The 21621-nt window shown below is 42.6% G+C and overlaps 1 protein-coding gene across 2 annotated transcripts in view; it reads left to right on the plus strand.

Moving 5' to 3' along the window:
* Positions 1–6135: 6135 nt before the first annotated feature.
* Positions 6136–21621, plus strand: part of LOC144395112 (BCAS3 microtubule associated cell migration factor-like) — a 29791-nt gene continuing 14305 nt past the window's right edge. The window contains exons 1-2 of one of the 2 annotated variants that reach the window (XM_078098064.1): positions 6137–8089; positions 15820–15864. In XM_078098064.1, the coding sequence (XP_077954190.1) occupies positions 7875–8089; positions 15820–15864 (260 nt within the window). In that variant the 5' untranslated portion in view covers positions 6137–7874. Of the gene's footprint in view, positions 8090–15819; positions 15865–21621 lie in introns of both variants that reach the window. The other variant, XM_078098065.1, reaches the window with a different exon arrangement.

The raw sequence follows: 21621 nt of genomic DNA on the forward strand, positions 1-21621 counted from the left end.
GCTTTTAGAGCGACCCAAAATACACAGTGCGAGGAATATGTTTCCTGGCCGGTGTTCGGGCCCCGCCAGAGACCTCTGTCCTTTTTTTACGCGAGCCCTAATAACTCAATCTCCACAACCACTAAACCCTCTTATCACCCGGTGCCCGCCGCTGCTCTCGTCATTATTTGATTTGCAAAATTGGGAGGTAGAAGTAAAGAAATAAAGCCGCGCTGCCATTACGCAGAGAAAGCACTTGTGGCTTCGAGCTGATTGCCGACGAAGTGAAAAGTGCATGCTCTGAAAAGCCGAAGCCTTCCACTGTCAGTCGATCAATAGGTTTGACATCCCACCTTTGTTCTGCTGCTGCAGTGTGCGGATCATTTTCTACTTTCTTTCATTTCTACCTCATTTCACCCTTTTTTTTATTTTTTGGGGGGGGTAGAAGTGCTTCACCGGTGTGTGTGTGTGTGTGTGTGTGTGTGACCGAGTCGGATTCGGTCCAGTTTACAAATATTCAAAATATCACTAGATTTCTTACTCACTGATCGATGGCTGGTGTGTTGTATAAAATGTATAATACCAGTTCTACAAGGCAGGAAATTCCTCAAAGCATTCCAGCTTGGATACAATTATCTCACATTTGACATTTAAAAATAACCCCATAGGTTTATTCTTTTTTAAAGAAAGATACTTTCAATTCCTGAAAAGACCTGGTCCGTCTTTACTCCTTACTCCTTGTTTACTACGTCTAAGTGTTTTTGACACAGCGTTCATTTAGGCCAGCATGCTGTCTAAACCATGCTGACTAAATATGGATCAAATGGGCCCTGTGTGTGTTTTTTTTACCAGCTATTCAAACAGAGCTTCTGCTGCAGTCAATCTGCATTAGAACAGGGTTTCTTTGAAAGGGCAACATCCAACCAGATCTATAAAATATGACCTGTGTGTGTGTGTTTTGGGACACTCCAGGGCTTGGGATGTTTGATTATTAATGCAGATGGGGCTGCTGTGATGACAACAAATGGCTACATTCCGGCCTCATTGAAGAAAAGAGGGTGGTGAACTCTGCATTGTGATTTAATTATGGAGGAAATGCTGAGCGTTTGGGTTTGACGTCATGGTCTTCGTCCGGTCGCTCGTGGAGCCAGCAGACGATGGCAGTGACAGCAGACGTCTTGTTATCGGCTCTCAGCAGGGCGGGTGGTTTTCTGTCCGGACCACTGGGTTACAAGAGGAGAAGCATTTGGCGGCGCACTCTGATCCGTCTCTTATCACTTTTAGTGACAAAGGTCGGTTTGATAGAGATGGAAAAAGTATACTTGGAATACCAAATGTGTTTGACCAAATGTGTTTGTCTAGTAATCATTTAAATGGAATTAATTACATTTGTTTGTGTTCCAGTAAATTATCTCTGGTTCCTTAGGAGAGGGACATAGATAGGCTCCAAATATATAGGCAACTTGTACAGACATTCAAGAGAAGTACACCCCTTCCATCATCACTTTAGGTCCTGCCAAAAGATAAATAAAAGATTAGAGAAAAAGAAAAGATCTGATTCATTAATCTGTTTTTGCAAATTATTTTTTTATGCAGTTTAGCATCTTACTAACAGGCAGGAAAGTAATGTAAGATAATATACAGAATGAGCAGCAGTTACATGGACAGTGTAACTAAATGAAGGGGAAGGTATGAATATGTTGATTTATACGCTGCATTAACAGTACGTTTTACCAGGCGGTTATTATGAAGTTTTGCAACTATTACACAAGACAGTGCACATATAAGTCAGTGATAAAATAAATAAAATGCTAAATCTTAATAGCAAATTCTCTGAATATCAACTCAAAAAAATTCGACAAATGATTAATAATGGTCCAGTCCCATTTAATAGATGATCCAATGTCTGTTTGAGCTTTAAAGATTTCTTCCATTAGATTTTTTATATAAAATTGATAAAATATTATTATTAATCTTTAAATAATCATTTCTTATATTCCTTTTAGTAAAGCTACACAATTTATTAACATGAATCAGAGGACTTAATATTCTCTCTAATTAACCTGGATGTCTATTTGTTTTTGTCTTTTGTATTTCTTGGGAATCCGCTGTTGGCCAGTTGTTCCATGTTTCATACATTATATCTCATTTTCTGATTTCAAGCATTTGAATCTTCTCAAAAAAACAACATGGAACCCCCACCCCCCTGCCTCTAAATTGGTTTGCAAGTGTCTGTGATGAGTGTATGTGCTCAGCATGCACCCCCCTAAACACACACACAAACACACACTCTTCCTCCACCCCTCTTAAACCCCCACCTTTTCCAAACATCCAATCATTAGCCACAACACGCCCCTCTTTACGGAGAGGTACGAGCTCCTTGACCCAAATCAAATGATGGCAACACACGCACACTTCTACACACACACATACACACACACACGCACACACACACACACACACTGTTGGGGTGTGAGTGTCATCTAATCCAGTGGGGCTGTCTGACCCCCAACCAGCTCTTCTTGCTGGTGACTCAGTCCTGTCTGATGCGGCCGTGTAAATACTGACATGCTGTAAACTTGGAGATCTGATTTCAGGGTGCTGTGTGTGTGTGTGTGTGTGTGAGTGTGTGTGTGTGTGTGTTCAGATGGTTGTCTCCTATACTTGAATAGCCTGTCGGATGTGTGCATGCCTGTTTGGTGCTTTTGTACTCGGAAAAGAAGTACTTGTCCGGGATTGTATTTGTATTTGAAACTTTTTTTTTTTTAAGCTCCCCGACATGAGAAATGAAAATGAAAACACGAAACGTGCCCAAATAGGGCCGAGCATAAAAGCATGCGGTTTGTGAGCGGGGGCCCGGGCAGGAAGCCATTTCACACAGGCCCGCCTGACCTCCGAGAAGCGAGAGGAAAAAGTGAGGAGATAGATCTCTCCGCTGCTACGTTACCTGAGAGAGGGGGAGCAAAAGGGAGGAGGAGGGACTTGATGGCTTTTCCACCAGTCCTCTGATTCCTTTGCAAAACACTAAATCTTGAAGTTTATTTTCTTTGCAGCATCTGTGTTTTATAAGGGCTCTTTTAATTTGTTTTCACTCCGTCCAGCGGGGGATCCCTCCTCCTTCTCACTCTTTTTTCTTCCCCCTTTGTGTCGGATTCTTTTTATTCCTCCCCGCGTTCATCTCTGTCTCTTCTCCTACCTCGCCTTTTGCCCTTTTGAAGTGAGTGTTTTAATAATGCTACTTTGGGAGCAACGGGAGAACAGCTTTTTCCTCCTGCATAGCAAGACTACAGCCCCCCCACACCCCCGTTCGTTGTTCTTCTCTCTCTCCCCTGCTTTAATCCCTCCCTCCTTTAACATGTCTGGGAAACTTGGACTATGACGGGATGAATGTTGGAAAGTGGAGATGGACTGATAGAGCGCTGCCAATGTTGTTCAGTTACCAAAAAGCTATTTTAAGTAGCAGTCGTGACACTTTTAAAGGCTGGTGCCAATATAAAAAGATAAAAAAAGCAACATGTTTTAAAATCATCAATATTATTCAACAAAAAGGACCTCATATAAAAAGTAATAATAATTCAATCTAACAGTCCCCAATTTAAATCATAGAATACAAATAAAAAAAAACTCAATTTCAGGCTTCATCTATGCTTTAAATGATATTCAATTGTTGTATGTCTAAGTAGAACCAGTGTGAATTAAGCTCCAATGCAGTGAGGGATTGAAGAGTACTGATATTAAAGAAAGGAGTATATTTTTTATTAATTTTTTATTAATGGAATTATTTGCAACGAGCATCGAGATTCTCTGTTGGTTAATAATGACGCTCCTGTAGAGGCATCTGTCTCATTATCAGAATAACTCAAAGGTCCTCACAGTAACTAAATGGCTGGAAATGAAGTGTTGGCTGTCAGTGTTCGAGTACACCTGTAGTTTCGCATTTTTTCTTCATGAAGGGACTTGAAATGTACGCGATAAGACGACTACTTGATGACTGTTTTGACAGCACTTTTTCCCAACACCTGTTTGTTGCAATAAGTCATTTTTCATTTGAACAATAGTGTGTGAAGAACGTGTGGGAGTTCTCCGGACATCTTTCCACGGAAAAGTCATCTCACTGGCACAGAGAGTTGTGCCCCCCCCCCCTTACTGGCTGTGATTCCTAGTTGATGTTGTGTCTCTTTATGAAACGTCGTTTTGGTTTGAATGGTTTATGACCGAAAGGCTGCTGCGGGGATGTTTCCCTCTGACAGGAGTCCAGGGGTCTCGAGCTGGCGCTGCCTTCTAACAGCCAATCGGCATCTCCTCCTGCCTGTTAAAACCATCCGAAAACATCTTCTGAAGTCAAAACCATAAAGTATTCCCTCGCTGAGACATTTTTATTCCTGTCTTCGTACTCGGCCTCGCTCCCTGCTGCGGCTTACAGCCACGATATCACCCACAAGTCCCAGGTCTCTCTCTAATTCCCGCTGTGTCGCACAACATCTCACCTGCCTCACCCGCTCCCCCTTTCCTTTGACGGAAATATCCTCTCTGGCAAAACAATTCAAATAAGACACAGTGTCTGTGTGGACACACACAGTCTTCAGAGCTTGTCCTTTCGCACGTCGGCTCCTCATTGGAAGCCTCCGGCTTGTATTGGATGCAAATCGGGTATTAAGAGAGGGGAGAGAAACACGAGATAGCGTGACACGGAGCGGCTGAGGAGAGAGAAAGAGCGCGAAGGACAGAGAGCGAGAGGCTTAACGTGAGAAGAGAATGCAAATGCTGTTGAGACAGGGAGCGATGGGTGGACGGACGGATGGAAGGGAGCTGGATGGATGGTTGGATCAGGGGAGAAAGGGAGATGAGGGTCAGATGACAGTGTGACTTTTTGGCAGGGTTAGAGTTTTTCTCTGGACGACGGCGACGGAGCCGGATTTGCATTGATGGATCTTCTTTCCATGGGGATGTCATGTATCAGTGCTCGGGCACATCACGCCCCGGTCATTAATCAAATCACGGCCTCCGTCTGGAGCGATCCTCCTGCCAGGCGCGCCTCATCTGTCTCCCTCTCTCTTTGTAGTAGCCTCGCTCAGCTTTTTTTTTACTCCCTTGCTTCCTCTCCACCCTTTTTCCTGCCAAGACGTCGTTTTAAGATTGGATTTAAGACAATTAGAAGCCAGATGCGACAGGTCCTTAAAGTTTCACTCCAACGCGGCATTTGAGAGATGAAGCAAATGTGTTCCCTATTCTATATGAATGTAAGTGTCGACATAAAAACGCATGCACCCTCTTTTTGTGTGTTTGATGAAGCACAGTGTTTTCTTTGTAGGATGATGGACACATGCAGAGCCCTGATCTACACTCTCGGCCAAATATGGTCATTGGCGCGCCCTTAATCACTCGTTTGCATATGTCTGCTCCACGACGGTCTATGAAAATACCAGCAAACGAGCACATTTTCACAGGATTGCTCTTGGGATTAGGCCTGTGCTCTCAGAACAGGAAGTGGCAGTGTGTATCCCCATGTCTGATTCATCCCCTTTAGATCTCTTTGACTGATTGACATTCAGATTATGGTTATGAACCATCTGTGTCTTCTTTTGTTTTTTTTCGCAGTCCAAACAGTCCTCTGACTGTCATTTTAGAATGCAGTATTGTTATTAAAGTTGTTTCAGAGTCAAACTGGAGCGATCGGCCATACTGAACTCACACAACTACACAAACGCAGCATGCCGTCTGTCTCGCAGCCATCCGAGCTTTCTTCCCACGTATCGTCTCCTCCCGGTGCATGACCTCTACCGCGCTTCACATCAACTTGTCTCCCCTGTCTTCACCGGGGGGGGGGGTGACAGCACGGTATGCCTGTCAGACCCCACCCCCCCCCTCTTTACGTCTCTGTCCAGTTACACCTGTTCTACAACCCACAAGCTTTTTAAGGGGGGGGAGGGGGGGGGACACCGCTGATAATGCAGCAGAGCAAAAGTGAAATGTCCATTTTGAATGAGGATGCTAAAGCTATCGACACCCCCACCCCCAATCCTCACCCTCCCCTCTTAGTTGAAGCAGCATTATGGCTTTTCAGGCTGCTTCCTGCGCAGGTCCCCCTCACCCGCCTGCTCCGTCCTGTCCCCCCCAGCACAAAAGGTCGCCGCGCAGGCTCACGGGGTGTAGCACTTCTGAAAAGCGAGGGGCTTTCAGAAGCTGCCCCGGTACAGACCTCTGTTAGTCTTACCAAGAGAGGAGCAGAAGGGAATGAAGGACAGGTTTGTGTAATGGTTTCCTCTCCAACCCCCCCACCCCTCTCAGAAGGTTACGCGGCATTGTTGGCCAGCGGAGGTCTAAAAGACAGCCCTTCGGAGGACCACAAAGCGAAGGTTTGGCAGGACTAATGAAACTCAGAGGTCCACATAAATGATCTAAAAGGCCGGACCAAAACACTCAGCGGTCCCTTTCCGCTCGCATTCAGCCTCGTCTTGATCGCTCCCTCCCAATAATGACAAGGCACTCTCCTCCTCTACCTTTATTGTGACCTTTGATGTGGGCCTTATTTCCTTTGTCTCCGTGTGCCCCCCGCCCTCCTTTTCATTCCTTTGTGTTACGCAGCTGTCACTCATCTATTAAGGTAACAAATGGAACAAGGGGAACATTCAGTGAGCGTATTGTGGTGTACCCACAGGTTGGCTCTTTATTTCTTTTGATAGCACTTGAACTTGGAATTTTCCTTGGCCTGCCCAACAGGGTACACGGAATTGCATGGACATAATTGTTTGTTAATCCGCAGTCCTCCGCTCACTACAGTGCAATGTTTCTATGTGACTGTTTTATTCCCCATTGTACTATAATGTGAGAAATTGTGGATTTGAAAAAGTATCACATTTCTTCCTCGGTAGAAACAAAGTATAGTATTGAAAGTTTCCTCCCCAACTCTTTGCTGACTGTTGTTGACACATAGCAAAAATGTCCAGCTTCACCTGCCAAAGATGATCTTTGCGAGTCTCGTAAACATATAGCGTTGAAATGTGTCGTCTCCAGTGAGCCGGAGGCCGACTGAACGTGCTAAGTGAGCTGGAGTCTCCTGGCGTCCTGCTTCAGTTCATTAGGTCCTTAAGAAGCCCTTTGACATGCTCTGATTAGGTCTGGCTGGGGCTGCATGGGATATGTGAGATGGGATGCGTTTCCTTGGATCATCTGTTTGTGTGTGTGTGTGCGGGTTTTGAAGCAGTGTGTAGGGCCTGTTGATTGGCCTTGATTAACAGACCACGACTACAAGGCACTAGTAAAGCAAAGGCATTTATAATATAGCATCTTGAGCTGGTTATTTCCAATGATTCCGCAGGAGGCCATGAACCTGAGAGAGAGGGAGAGATGCTGTATAAAGTGCTTAAATCCGTGAACAGGCCACGACCAGGTGCTCCTTGCAAGATTTGACATGACAGGAGTGAAACGAATAATGAGAAGAGTTGTCCAAGAGCCGAGGAGCACTCGTGGAAAGAATCAAGCGCTACGGCCCATATGCACACTCACCACGCAAGACTCCATTATTGAAGAAAAGTCTAAAGTGTGCTGCACAACATTTAGACAACATTCAACATTAAGATTCAACATTTGGAGACTGTTTGTGAACGTGCCAAATCCCGCATGAGCAATGCCTGCGCCTAGTTTGTCCACGAAGCCCTCATTACCAACAAAGGCTTTTGGATGAAGTATGAAATAAGTTTCAGTAAGCATGTTCAATACTTTTTTCCCAGTGTCATTCCATTTTCTTTTCAGAACTTATTTGTTTGGATTTCGTTAAACTTATGGTGAAAATTTCATGTCAATAGCAACTTTTAGAAATCTATCTACTGAGAAAGACGGTGACGTGTTTCTCAATACTTTTTTACCCCTTGTATGTATGTATATAAATCTCCGTTATGTTATGCTCCACTTCACGTCATTTCTCTGACCTTGCTGTCCTGCATATTTCTGTGTGTCCAGCCAAGCTGAGCAGCCAGGATTCATACAACAACTTCACCAACAACAACATGGGGAACCCGCGGCTCTCGGCTCTGCCCAGCCTCACCGTGGTGCTGCCTCTGGCCCAGATCAAGCAGCCCATGACCCTGGGCACCATCACCAAACGCTCCGGGTAGCTAGCGCGCTCACACACACACACACACACACACACACACGCTAGCCTTAGCTTTGGTTCTCCACAGGACGTCCAGACTTCCACGATAAAAATATGATAGGACTACATATGTAACATGAATTACCCAGAATTCTCCTCTCTCATGTCTCTGAATCGGAACGCGAAGAAAGTTCTTAATAAATTGCAGCAAAGGGAGGCCGTGATTAATAACGGCAAAACTAAGATTATAAAGGTTTTTTTTTAATGTTTTTATGTTTAATGTATTGTCAATGATTCATTGTTTTTTCATATATATATCGGTCTAATTTTTATCAAGGTAGACACTATTAAAGCGTTTGCAGCCTGAGAGAAGGTTTAGAAACGCACAACATACAAGAATAGATTGTTTAACAGTGTTTTCATCAAACTAGCACCTCAGGAAAGTCGATTTATCAGTTTCATGATGGTATTATGATTTCTGAATAGTTTCACAACCTGTTTTGTTCAAACTAAGTGTTTATGCTTTCTTCACTATAAAACGTTTAAAAATAGGAATCTTATTATTTCTGACTGTTCTTATATCTTCTTAAGACTACATTTAATTTTTAAATAATTTCCCCCACTCAGTTTATTAACTGCCTCCTAGTGATAGATATAAATTGTTCCCTTATTTCTTCATTTGATGAAAATACAAGAGAAAAAAGAGATTAAAAAAATATATATATATCATCAATCATTTTACCCCATGTAACCTCTCTGCGGGATGCTCTATATTTTACAAGGAACTAGGAAAAGTCACTTATATATTTATAAATACATTTTACTCATGTTGTTGTCATTGTGGACCTTTTCAAGAAGATCTCCCTTTTGTAAAGGAATCCAGGTACAACGCGCCACAGAATCATCCATTTAAAGCCTTCAAATGTGTAAAAGGGTTATTGGCAACCTCACAAACTCTTCTATCTTTACAGTTTGGCCACTGTTAAGGAACATTTAAATCCCACTGTATTACATCGTAAACCTCAGTCTGTGATTCGCTGTCTTTTTCCATTAATCACATTGTAAAAACAGTGTATTGTGTCAACAGTAGCCGAGTGGAGGCCAAAGCTTCTCTCTCCCCCCCAGCTGATGCTCATGGACTCCTTTTGTCTCAACCCACCACTTTTTTTGCATAGGGTAATGAAGCAGAACACACATGCGGACTTGGTCTGTGGGCTGTTTGAAAAGCAGATAAAACACATCATGCATACCCAGAATAGAAATAAGAACCCTAAAATCATATTCAAGGCGTATTAAATGCAGTGTAACCCTGTTAGCTCGCTCTTTTTCTTTTTCACTTGGACCTTTGCCATGCATTGAAATTATGTAGTTTTAAGACCATTGGCTTTGCTAAGTGCATTTACATGCAGTACAGGTGGCTCCACAAATAGGGGAGATTTTAATATTTTCATTTAAATGTAATTTTCATGCCCTGTTTGAATGGTAAATGATGATTCCAACAGACGGCGAGGGATTTTATTCCCCGTGATATTTGATAACTGAGCTTTGAAGATGAAAATAGAGACCTGATCGTTCAACGTGGAACAGGTCACGCCATATTCCAAATCATTAATGTGACTTGATTTGGTTTATGAGATTGCTTATGGCCTCTGCAGTGCCGTGCTTCAGTGTATTTATTATGACCACCTGATAATGATGGTTTGCATTTTGTTCAACAGCTGTAATGTTTAACGTTCAATTAATTTGTTTTTTAAAGGTTATTATGTCCAATGAGAAGCGTCAGGTTACTTGTGTTTATTTATAATAGTTGTTATGCTCATTAGAGATTAGCTTATTTTTCAATTTTTTTTTTAAATCTAAAGGTTGAGTTGTTGTATTTGTTATTTACTATGGTGTTTTTATAACCTCCATTCTTTTTTAAATTAATTTTAAAATGTTTTCACTTATCTTTGCTTTTTAATTTTTTTGGACTGATATCGAATTATTTTATTAATATGATTTGAATTATTATATATTATTGCATTATTTGGCAGTAAGTTTTCACTGCTGTGTAGTTTCATTATACAGCGTCTATCTTTGGTGGTGAGCAGCCTTTTTAATTTAGATATTTTCTACATGTTCTCTAAATATTCTATGCTGATTTGATTTGATTTGATCTATTTAATTGTTACTGACATTGACGTTTAATGGTTTACAGGGAACCTTTTTATACTAGTGGCAGTAGGATACTAAAAACCAGTTGATAAGAAAACCATACATTTGTTATTAGATTCATTTTAAAATTTACAAACAAAAGCCATTAGCTAAATGAATTCTGAAATTGACAGATTGTTGTTCTTGAATCAGGAACCATCTAATTAAATAGCATTAAGCTGATGAGACATTTGACCTTCATCATTTGATGAAGTTACACGGTGACACAAACATTGTGGTCAGTTAGTAATATAGGCGACACCTTTTTATGATTTTTATCACCTTAATTATTGCAGGAAAGGGGGAAAATAGAGGTACATGACACAATAAAGGGCTGTTTTACAGGATAAACTTAAAAAGATATATAATAAATATCAGAGGCTGTGCCTACTCATCTATCCATTCATCTATCTATTGATCTATTTATTGATATAGCTATCTATCTATAATGTATTTCTACAGACCACATGTACAGCTGAAAGTAGGTGAAAATCAATCCTATAGAGGAGAAGAGAAGAAGAACAATTCGTAATCTTTTATGAATCCTTCCTCCTTAGGTGGATTTTTCGTTCAGTTTCATAGTGGGGAAAAGATTTAGTGTCTTTTAGTGTCTTCGATTAAGGCCACATTTATTGCACGGCAGACATGAACATTTATATACGATCAAACTACTTAGAATTTAGAAAGTTATTCAAATTACTTTCCAAAAACAGCCACTCCCTGCTGTTTTAATAAATGTCACTCAAATGAGACAAAATAGTGTATGTGTAGGGAAATCTATTTCCCCAGTAGGTGCTCTATTAAGCCTAGTTTATGCTTCTGCATTTTCAGAGAGACGCAAGGTGCCTTTTCCCCCCTTCCTTGCGTGCGTCAACCTATTTTTCTAAACTAGCGTCAAAAGCTACGCAAGCCTCTCGCAGCCTCCAAGACGATTGGTCTGCCAACTACATCCTCTAAGGAGTCTCACATTTCTGTTTTCGTAGCCCGATACCGCCATTATTAAAACAAAGAAGGTTTACGAGAGAACGGATCAGATTGAAGAACATTTGTCGGAAGAAATCCGTAAATATTCTTCTTATCTATTGTTCTACAACCCGTCATTGGCGGACTATAAGGACGCTCTGATTCATGGAGGGAGATCTCCACAAACGCCGGTTTGCCGGGCGAGGGGAGGAAAGTTGTGGAGGAAAATACGGGACAAATGTGTCCGCGATGAAAAGCAGCAGTGGCGATGCACGGGGCAATAAAGTCTATGATAAATAAATAAACAAACCAACGACTTCCACAATCATTTTTGGTATTAAGCCACGTCCTTTCACGCTATCAATTTGTCAGAGCTACGTTACCATTGAGACCACAATGCTGATATCTGCACTCAGCAAATAAATATGCACTTATATTTGGTAAGAAACAAAGACGATTAGGGCACAGAAGTGGCCTTTCTGTGTGGAGTCTGCATGTTCTCCCCGTGTCTGCGTGGGTTCTCTCCGGGTTCTCTGGCTTCCTCCCACAGTCCAAAGACATGCTCTGGGGATCAGGTTAATTGGGGACTTTAAATTGCCCGTAGGTGTGTGAATGTGAGTGTGAATGGTTGTATGTCTCTGTGTAGCCCTGCGATTGGCTGGCGACCAATCCAGGATGTACCCTGTCTATCGCCCGAAGTTGGCTGGGATGGACTCCAGCCCCCCCGCAACCCTGTGTGCAGGATAAGTGGTTTTACACAACCTTTTTCCATGGCTAGGTCCAAATGCCCTGAAGCAGCCTGAACATGAAAGACATCTGAAGGAGTTCGGTATTAGATTGTCTAACCCTGTTCGAAACTGGCTAATGCTGTTATGATGTGCCTTTCTTCGTGGTGGGCTTCACACGTATTTGGATGACATAAAAAACAGTATCGAGCGTCATCCCATTTCTTTGCGTAAGGACTCTGTAAATATGCCACATTTCTCCCATTGTTCCCAGTGAAACACCTCAGACTGTTCTGTATCATCAGGCCTGCTATGGGCCAGCGGACGCCTCAGTATAAATGCATCAGGACATGCAGCTGTGCGGTCGGCTCCTTTGTGCACGAGGAGGCACGCTGCTGCATCAGACACACACACACACACACACTGATTGAAGCAACAGGTTTGGCCCCTAGAGTTGGGGGGTGATATCATATGCTTTCACTCTATACTTGCACAGGAGTACCCGGGCACCATCTGCCCAGTCGGTGCAGCCAGCCCCCGCCCTTTATGCACGTAGTGCGTTGCGGATGTGTGTGTGTGTGTGCCAGTGAGAGCGTCCAGCAGCTGTATTTACACCTGTATGGGCAGATCCCTGTTGGCAGGACGGCAGAGGAACACACCAGCTGCTTAACCTACATTCCCTACCAGGCTGTCTTTGTGTGCACCGGGCCGTGTGACACACACACACACGCACGCTCACAGACAGATAGCCACGTTGGTGAGGCTTGCACCCCCTTTGTGGGATCTTGGGTTCTCTTGGGGGGGGTTGCCGTCAGAGACCCCGGCATGGCCACAGACCACTAATGTGCAAAATGCTGCTGTTTTATCTTCGGATTGACTCACATTTTTAACATCAAAGAAAACCTCAACAAGTTCAAGACCCCTCCTCTTTTAACTTGGATTTTGGTGTCCTCCCCATGTCGAAGGGAGTTAGAGTCGGATGTGGCCATGCATCCGCCTGATAACCCCCCACCCCTCCAGACGGGTTCAGGTCAGGGAGTGGAGGAACACAGCCAAGCTTCTGCTAGTCCTCACATCTTCTCCTTACAGTCTCCTGAGCAAGAATAGGGGGGTCTCTTCTCACTCATTCTCTGGTTTCCCCTCAGCCCCATTTTGCCCCCGATGAATTAAATCCCAAAGACAAAAAACACATTTGCTCAAAAAAAATCTGAAGATTCTCGCTCGGTAAAATGTCACAGTTGGAACTTAATCCGTGAAAAGGATTAACAGAGAATTATTCAAACAGCCAGCGCCAAGGAAAGTCCACTTGTTCGGAGTAGTACGAGGATTTAACTTGTCAAAATGCCCGAGAGTGATACATTTGGGATTTGTGGGCAGGCAAACTATTGCACACTTATCCCATCTACACACTGTCTGACTTTAATACAGACAAATGAAAATCCAAATGGAAAGATTGTCACACACTTAACACAACACCCCCCTACGAGCAAATCCCGCTCATGACATTTCCAAGCAAGTGCAGACGAGGTAACGAGACAACAGCCAGCGGATAGATGAGACCCTTTGAGCCGCTGCAGATGTGCCCTCAGATTACTTTAATACCTATGCGTGTATGCGTGAGCCAGCCCAGTGCTCGGCCATTGTCTTACAGAGCCGCGGCGAGGGGAGGGGCTTTAAGAATGCCAATGCCGACGTGACATGGCGGCGAAACTAAACCGCTGGCACAAATCACCTCGCTTCCCTCCTGCTTTAGTGGCCCAGGCAGAGCCGCTATTAGGGCCAACGGGTTAAGAGATGTTACAGGTTGACACCCCCCCGCCTCCTTCATCTTTCCCTGCCTCTTCTGAGTAACACACACACTCACAGTCTCGGGGCCCTTTTACGCCACTGAACCATGTTTAACTCGTGTTTTCAAACATGCCTCTGACCTGTGTGGGATTGTTCTCCCTCAAACCTGCTGGATCAGGCAGTGTGTCACATAACTGACCCTTTCTACTCTGTGGTTACAGCTCGACATGCTGGACAATTATCCTAACTGGATCCTTTCCTTTGCTTTTATTCTTAGCATTGTGCGATTAGACGTTTTGACTTGACACTAAAGATTAAATGATATGCGTTTCAATATAATAACACATATATGTAGTTTGCGCAGTTATTACATTTCGAGCTCAACTTTTATTTCCCTCGGATATTGTTTGTTTCACTGAAGTGAGCCTAGCTGGTTGCCGTTGGCAGGTGGGTCAAACAAACACAGGACTTTAGTTGTGTCCCGTGTGAACCCACTCTATTTCGTCGACTATTTCAATGTGTAACTGGAGAATGACTCGCTTTTTGGGGCCAGCATCAAGTGGCCATTAGAAGAATTATTTCCTTGCGCCTTAGCTTCATTTTTCAAATCCATCAGTTCAAAAATATTTTTTAAAGGCACAAAGAGTTAAGGTTTTTATGTGGGAAAGTAGCATTTTTGTTAAGAAAGGTGACCGTTTTTCTCCAACTACTGCCATTGATTCTCATTACTCCATTAGCCACCAACAATACATTCCACCAACAATAAGTTCCAAGGAAGTAGGATGTATACATTCAAAGTGGCATCTTGTTAACCCCAAAGCTTACTTGGCCTCTGCTCCCCCCATGGAGAGCTCGCACCATTTGTCCATCACTCTCCCATTGGAGTCCATCCATTTACTCAGCTGGAGACCCAGAGGGTGGGCTCACTGTGTTCGATAGGCTCAGTGGAGACCGTCCCACCCCCCTCTGCAACTCTCTGATAAGTGGCAGATTACCAGGGGCCTCCATTACACCAACCAGCATGTTCATTTCTCAACTAGCGCTCCAGGAGTAAGACATTCAGGGGCGAACTGTTGCTCCCTGTCTCCCAGAGGAACATCTTTCTACACGTCCATGTACCAAGACTAATTGAAGACTGTGTGCTATCGTAAGGAGGGCCCGGGCGGATGCAGCGAAAGCGATAAAATAAAGAAGTGCTGCAGAGTGCTTTGGTTGGCTGGAGATTCTGTTTTTCATGACTGGGGGGGTGGCGGGGGTGGGGGCCGGCGGGGACAGAGTTCAGTCTCATCGGACCTTTATTGCTGTAGGGAAAAGGCTTATTTACTGTAAACTGTTTACGGAGCTCTGTCACTATCTCTGGACATGCAGAATAAACACAGGAACACACTCCCACTCCTAATGTCTTGTAAACACGAGAAACACGCACAGACTGACAGACAGACAGATACACACACACACACTTTGTACTTGTTAACATAATCACAGTACACACATTGGCCCACACACACATTCAAAAGACAATGCATGGCCATAAATACACACTCTTGCTAAAAAAAGAAGTGCATGCAAACACACAGCGTCTTGTCCTAACAATGCCTGAGTGCTGTTAGTTTTATTGGTGTCCCCAGTTGTTATGGAACTTGGATCAACTCCTCATTCTTAAACTTTCTTAATCTCAACAATCAGAACTGTTTCCCATCATTTCCCTGTATCATAATTAAAGGGTTGGATTCAGACCTACATGTACCCAATCCCTTTAAAGTTAAAGGAGACATATGTCCGAGGGGAAAAAAAAGTCTGTGGACATGCTGCATCTGCCAAATATATGGTATCACACTTTACCGAGCAGCTTGAACAGATGAATCATCAAGCCGTCACGCAGGTTTTCAAATCCATCTCAGCGCACAGACATTCTGCTTCCTGCCTCGTACGTGTTGTGCACTTAAACAGACACGTCAGAAAGTATGTCATGTGAAAAGTGTGTTTGCTCAAGTATGCTAGTTTTAATAATGGTTTTTCCGTCCATCTCTGTACCCCACCCCCTATCACCCTCCTCCCCCCTCACCATCTCTCACGAAGACCCTACCTCTTTGGGGCGGGATGTTTTGCCATTAAAACTCCATGGTGAGTTTTGCTCTTCCCCTCCTCGTCTCCCAGCATGCAACTGTATACGGCACACCTCTCATGGTCTCCTGGTACATATTTTCAACACATTCTGCAGCCTGTGCAGTCACTCCTCAAAGCTGAAAAATACCAAAGAGGATGTTTTTTTTTCAATCTTTTTATATTCCCTTTATGTCCTTTTTTGCAAATTTTCTGTGTATGTTGAACTTTATTAGGGTGATTCAATATGTTGTGTTAAAGCCTCTATGGTAGTGAAGCAAACAAAGAATTTATGGTTTTACATTTTATCACCTGAACGAACAAATGCTGCCAATATAAAAGTGAATGCTTCAGGTCGGTCAAGGAGACATATTGTAGGGCTTTAGGGAAATGCAATAGCACTCCTTGGCTGCTTGTCATTTGTCTTTTTCTTTCTCTGTTTTGACCAGTGGCTCCTAAATTGGGAGGGAAACGTCATCATCAACCCACACACACACTGACACACCGGTAAAAAAATATAAAATAAAATGATAACAAATGTGTTCCAACCACCAGAGCAGCTCGTGTTACAGAGACAGAGGTTTAGACCCCACTTGAAGTCATTCCAAGAATAAAGCTTCTGTGCGAAGCACACTGTTTAATTTGTTGTGTGCACACAGTAATTGTTTCTTGGTTTATTCTGGTAATATTTTTAACCGTGTCTAAAAGTGGAAGTGAGAATGATCTGCAACTTGTCTGGCAAAGGACTAAAGCTTTTTTTTAACTGAATCATTTCCTTTAAAGCTCCACTAATTATTAACTTATTGTAGTAAGGATGGATGAAATCACTATGTTTAATGTTTTGGTGATGTAGCCCTCCACTTTACTGGTTTTGTCCCCTGTCATCTCATCCACCTTGTTTCCAGCCTCAGACAACTGTGTTCAGCGAAAAAAACTGATTAACTCTAATGTAAACTCTAGTAACCCAAATATTGAGAAATGACTTCCTAAAGATGTCAGACATTGGAGTTGCTGCCCACATCTCCAAAGTAAAAAAAAAACTAATGTGGTAATTTTGCCAAAAGTCAATTGAGCCAATCAGTGCATTTAGAGGCGGGACTCAGAATGGAAAAGTCATGTAAGCAAAGAAATGGCCCATAAAAGTTCTTACCACAAGGAACTTTTAAATGTTACAAAACTGTCTCCTTTCAATAATACTACTGTTATGTTCCTATACCAGTAAAATAGGGCCATCCGTGAGAAGATAGTATTTTTAATGCCTGTCATCGGGGCCACCGGGTCCATGTCGGAAATTCAGAACAGGTTGTGCAGAATCTCCTTCAGCTCAGACCTTAACAGGGCTTCTGATGACCGGCCCTCTGCACAGACCCACATCCGGCAGGGCGAAAGGTTTAACACAATTTTAACGCTAATAATAACGAAATCGCTACTTTCCCCCTTTCATTTTGAGTTCAATTTTGTCTTTTAATGCCCTTCACTGGGATAGAAATGAGGACACAGCATCTTCCTATTGGCTGCGGCCAAGTCTCTTTTCAACGCCGTCTCATGAAATCAGATGCTGACAAGCTTTTAGAAGAAGCCGCATTATGATAGACTCACTTATGGAGAGATGACTGAGTGGCTCAGTGACTGAACTTTTCCCTTCCCGGTTCTCTGCTCTCCACCTCCTCCCTGCTGACTTCATTCACTTTAGAAAATGAATAGCATGTGGTGACTTCCCCAAGTCTTGGGTTTCGTCTTTTGTTGTGGCCAGTCACTCATACTTTTTAATTTGAGCTCTTTTTTTTTCTTTCTGTCTTCATCCACCTCCCGCTTAATCTAGGCCCTTAGTGATTTCAGAGCGTATACTTTTCAAAGGTACACATCATTAGCGCCGGAGTCTCGACATTTCAGCTCGTTAGACCCATATTGTTTCTCTAATAGTGTATGTCTTGAGACATGAGCGATGACTGCATTTGCCAATATCTGCTTACCTCAGGTTCAGCCTCGTTTTATTTCCTTCTCAAGGCTCTGTGGACTTTATCACGACTCCTCACATTTCCATTTCATGTTCTAAGAATGTATATTATATGTAAGGGATTTGACCAAACATCTGAAATCTCACTAAATGTATTTGATATTATTTTTACAGTCCGACTGCAAAGAATAATTAATACACGTATGTCTAGTACGGCACACGTACAGAACAGGGAAAATGAAGAGGTAATTGAAAATAGTTCCAGTTTCCACGGTAATGGCCCCTCTCCAATGTTCACTGCGTCTCCCCAGAGGTTGTCATTAGTGCTGTGTGTTGGACACAGCCCCAAGGCTGCCTCTTTTCCAAGGGCTGTTGTAAAATAATAAATGTGACGTTGAAGGATGTGTCCTCCACATGACTGCTCTCTCTCTCCCCCTCTCTTCCTTCCCGGTTGAATTCTTAATACCACCTCCTTTTCCTATATGAATGAACCATATTGCCCAGAATCAGCACAACTACATCTGAACTGCTCTTTTATCACCAGATAGTCAGCTCAAGTGAGCTCTATCGTATTTGTTTACTGCGAAGGCCCTGAAAATACATGGAAGCTGCCACCAGACTTCCATCCCCCCTCAGAGGCGCCTTGTGTTTGCCCCGGGCGTAGTAATGCGAAGGGACTTTGATGGTTGATGTCGGAGATTGGATTATGCCCTTGAGGAAAAGCTATTAGCTCAGAAAAGAGTCCTCATTTGTTAAATTAAAAGTGGAAATGACATGAGTAGTCTTCAGTGGATTAAAGTTGCAAAAAGAAAATGGATTCCTATTCCTCCCAAAGGGCAATAGTAGCAAACACAATGTGGTGCAGGGAAAACAAATAAATATGATCTTATATTTGTTTAGTAACCCCCACAACAAGACAACCTTTTATTTTATTTAAGTTTCAGAACGTACTAATGTTGGCTAGTGTTTTGTAACCAACGTACCACCCCCCAATGGTCCATTCCAGAAACCGCTATCTGTCCTACAAATGGAGAGCAGAACAAAGCCCCTTCCTTCTTTAGTGAGGGCCGGAACCTCAACACCTTTAAGCCACTTCAAGTGAGATCAAGAGGAAAAGGATGATTTAAAGCGCAGGTGGTTGCTGAACCCAGAGGAGACGAGAACCGAGCTGTGATCTTTGGTCCTGTGGGCAGGCACACCACTGGCTGAGGCCTCTTCAAAGACGCCATGAGACCCCAATGTTATAGCTCGCTACCAGACTTACATGTAGGAGTTTGTTATAGTATATATACAGTGGCAACCCTGGGGAAGTTGAGGCCAGACACAGAGATAAAAGATAAGTCATTATTTCGGTAAAACAAAAAGTGTCCTAATAAAGAGGTCAAGGTGCTTAGGCCAACTTTAAGCCAAAGGTTCCTCCTGCTTTGGGTCTCTGTGAATATATACTCGCTCACTCTAATTAGCTTATAGGCTGCGTGTGTATTCTTCCCCCTGGTTTGCCACAATAAGAGGTGTGCGAGGTCATGCTACTGATGGCTCAATAAAATAACCTGTAATTTGCCTGTTCCTATCTTTAGCATTAAATTTTTTCCTTTTAGTTTGCCTATAGTCCAGGATTGTTGAGATTTAAAGGCAGAAAGGAGGGGATATTTTAGTGAAAAACTAGTGGAAAAAGTTCCTCATATCTAGCAGATTAACTGGACCTGTTTGTCAAATGCTTCATCTCCTGAATGCACATACAAACGAATAGGCCCGAGGAAGAGAAGGCAAAGGCAAAGACTTAGCCAACGCAATATCCTGAATGGGACTTTATCTCCCCTTCCATCTTTCTCTCACAGACTGGGCTTACTGTGGATATTTGGTTATTCAGCCTTCTACCCTTGACCCAGCACTAATAAATACAAGCTACAAAACGTGTATAAAGGCCTTTCTTATGACTACCTTCATCGCTTCCGATTTCCTGATCCCTCTTTCTCATGGTGCTGGCCAAACAAAGACTTCAACATCTTGCATCCAGGGAGTAATTTATAAGGCGCTGACAGTCTGAAAGTGAGGAGTTGTTTCATGATTAGTTGGACTATTGGCTACTATTTGCTACCACTGCAAGCAATGCTATTGAGCTGTATGTCCTATTGACTTTATTTCTTTACAAATACCATCAGCTTTTCTCTGAGACTTATACATTTTTTTTGTCCAATTTCTTTTTGGTGGCAACCAAATACAGGCTGCCGATCTTCCACTCTACAAGCTGTGGGATAAGATCAAAATTGACATAATTAACGCTTATGTAACAAATTCCAATAACCAGCTTCTGATTCAACTCATTTGAACATTTATAAAGTTGTTTTTTAATTCCAAAAACCTTTTCTTTCACAAAAAAAAGAAAAGACATTAAGAGTTCACCCACATTTTTCAAAAGGAGCATGACTTAAGTTGACAAATATTAGCATATAACTTTGACCCTAGATGTCTACATCAACACCTGTAGGCCATGTATGCTTTATATTTGAACGGCATACAATTTAATTGATTTCCCATTCGCTGAGATTACAGCAAACCCTTTTACTAGTACTTACAGTGATCAGTTTAAGCCAAGTTTTGGCTGGCTAGTTGTCACAGACGCTGTATTTATTAGTTTAGTGCAGAGGACATGAACATTTTATCAATAGATCACATCAACCTCGTTTTAACCTCCCTCCCCATCCCGTGTGTCGGCTCATCAAAACGTTCCCAAAGCCACACTGCTGACACACGGCACAGAAATGTGTAGGTGGGTCCTAAGCTGTATAATGTGGCAAAATCCTGGACCAAACAGAAAATGTGAAGCTCTAACTTAGTTTATTCTTTTTTTTTGTGAGTGTAGACAGCAGTGAGTGTGTTGCTTCCACGCCAGTGTGGCTACCAAAGGTCAAGATTAAGCATCCCTCTGGGAGTGTGTGACACCATCGTGAGTCTTCAAGTTTTTGAAGTGCACCTAATGCCTGGTCTACTGTGATCATGTTCTACTGTCCAGATTGGTTATAAGGCTGGACAATAACACCAGACCCAGCTACCGTTCTCTGATGGTTAACATATGGGCAGTAGTACTACAGCTGAAAAGCCTTACTATGTCCGTTTATACTCAAATAGACATCAGAATAATCCCGTAACTCTCAATAACAGCATTCAATGCCGCCAGGGGAGGCAGTAGACATGGAGTCATACCTACTATATGTTAACATTTAAGCTCTAACTTAATAAATGTAACAACATGGCAGTGGCTGTGGGAACATTATGACTAGCATGGCTGGCCAACCAATTGTACCAATGGAAGCCAAATGGTTCAGTTTTTTTTTCTTTAACACTAGTATATTTTGGGGTATAGTTGTAGTTTAAGTGCACGTTAACGATAGCAGAGCAACAAAACAGTACCAGTTTTGCCGTTAAAAAAACGAAATTGTCTTCTTCAACTTGCACTCGTTCATGCTGTCATTTTCAGACAGGAAGTTACATAGAAGTCAGAATGATTTGTATAGAGTGGATAGTTGAGCAGGTGGGCATTGATTTGATGCCCACAGAACTGATTTGTTTTTTTTCGGAAGATTTTGTAAATTAACTGAGCAAAATTACTTTTCTCGCTTCCAAATTTCTTGTTATACTTTTGGAAATCATTGGTTCTTCTAAGAGTATAGTTACAGTCATCATTAATTGAACAAACACAGATGTTGGTGTCAATGGTGGTAAATACGTCATATAGCTGTGTGCCACTTTTGGAGAGACAGTCGTTACCTTGTTTATAGGAAATGCTTTTTTAACTGTGACGAAACATTAATCTGATATAA

Source organism: Gasterosteus aculeatus, unplaced genomic scaffold, assembly GCF_964276395.1.
Source record: "Gasterosteus aculeatus unplaced genomic scaffold, fGasAcu3.hap1.1 HAP1_SCAFFOLD_76, whole genome shotgun sequence".
NCBI classification, from domain to species: Eukaryota; Metazoa; Chordata; class Actinopteri; order Perciformes; family Gasterosteidae; genus Gasterosteus; species Gasterosteus aculeatus.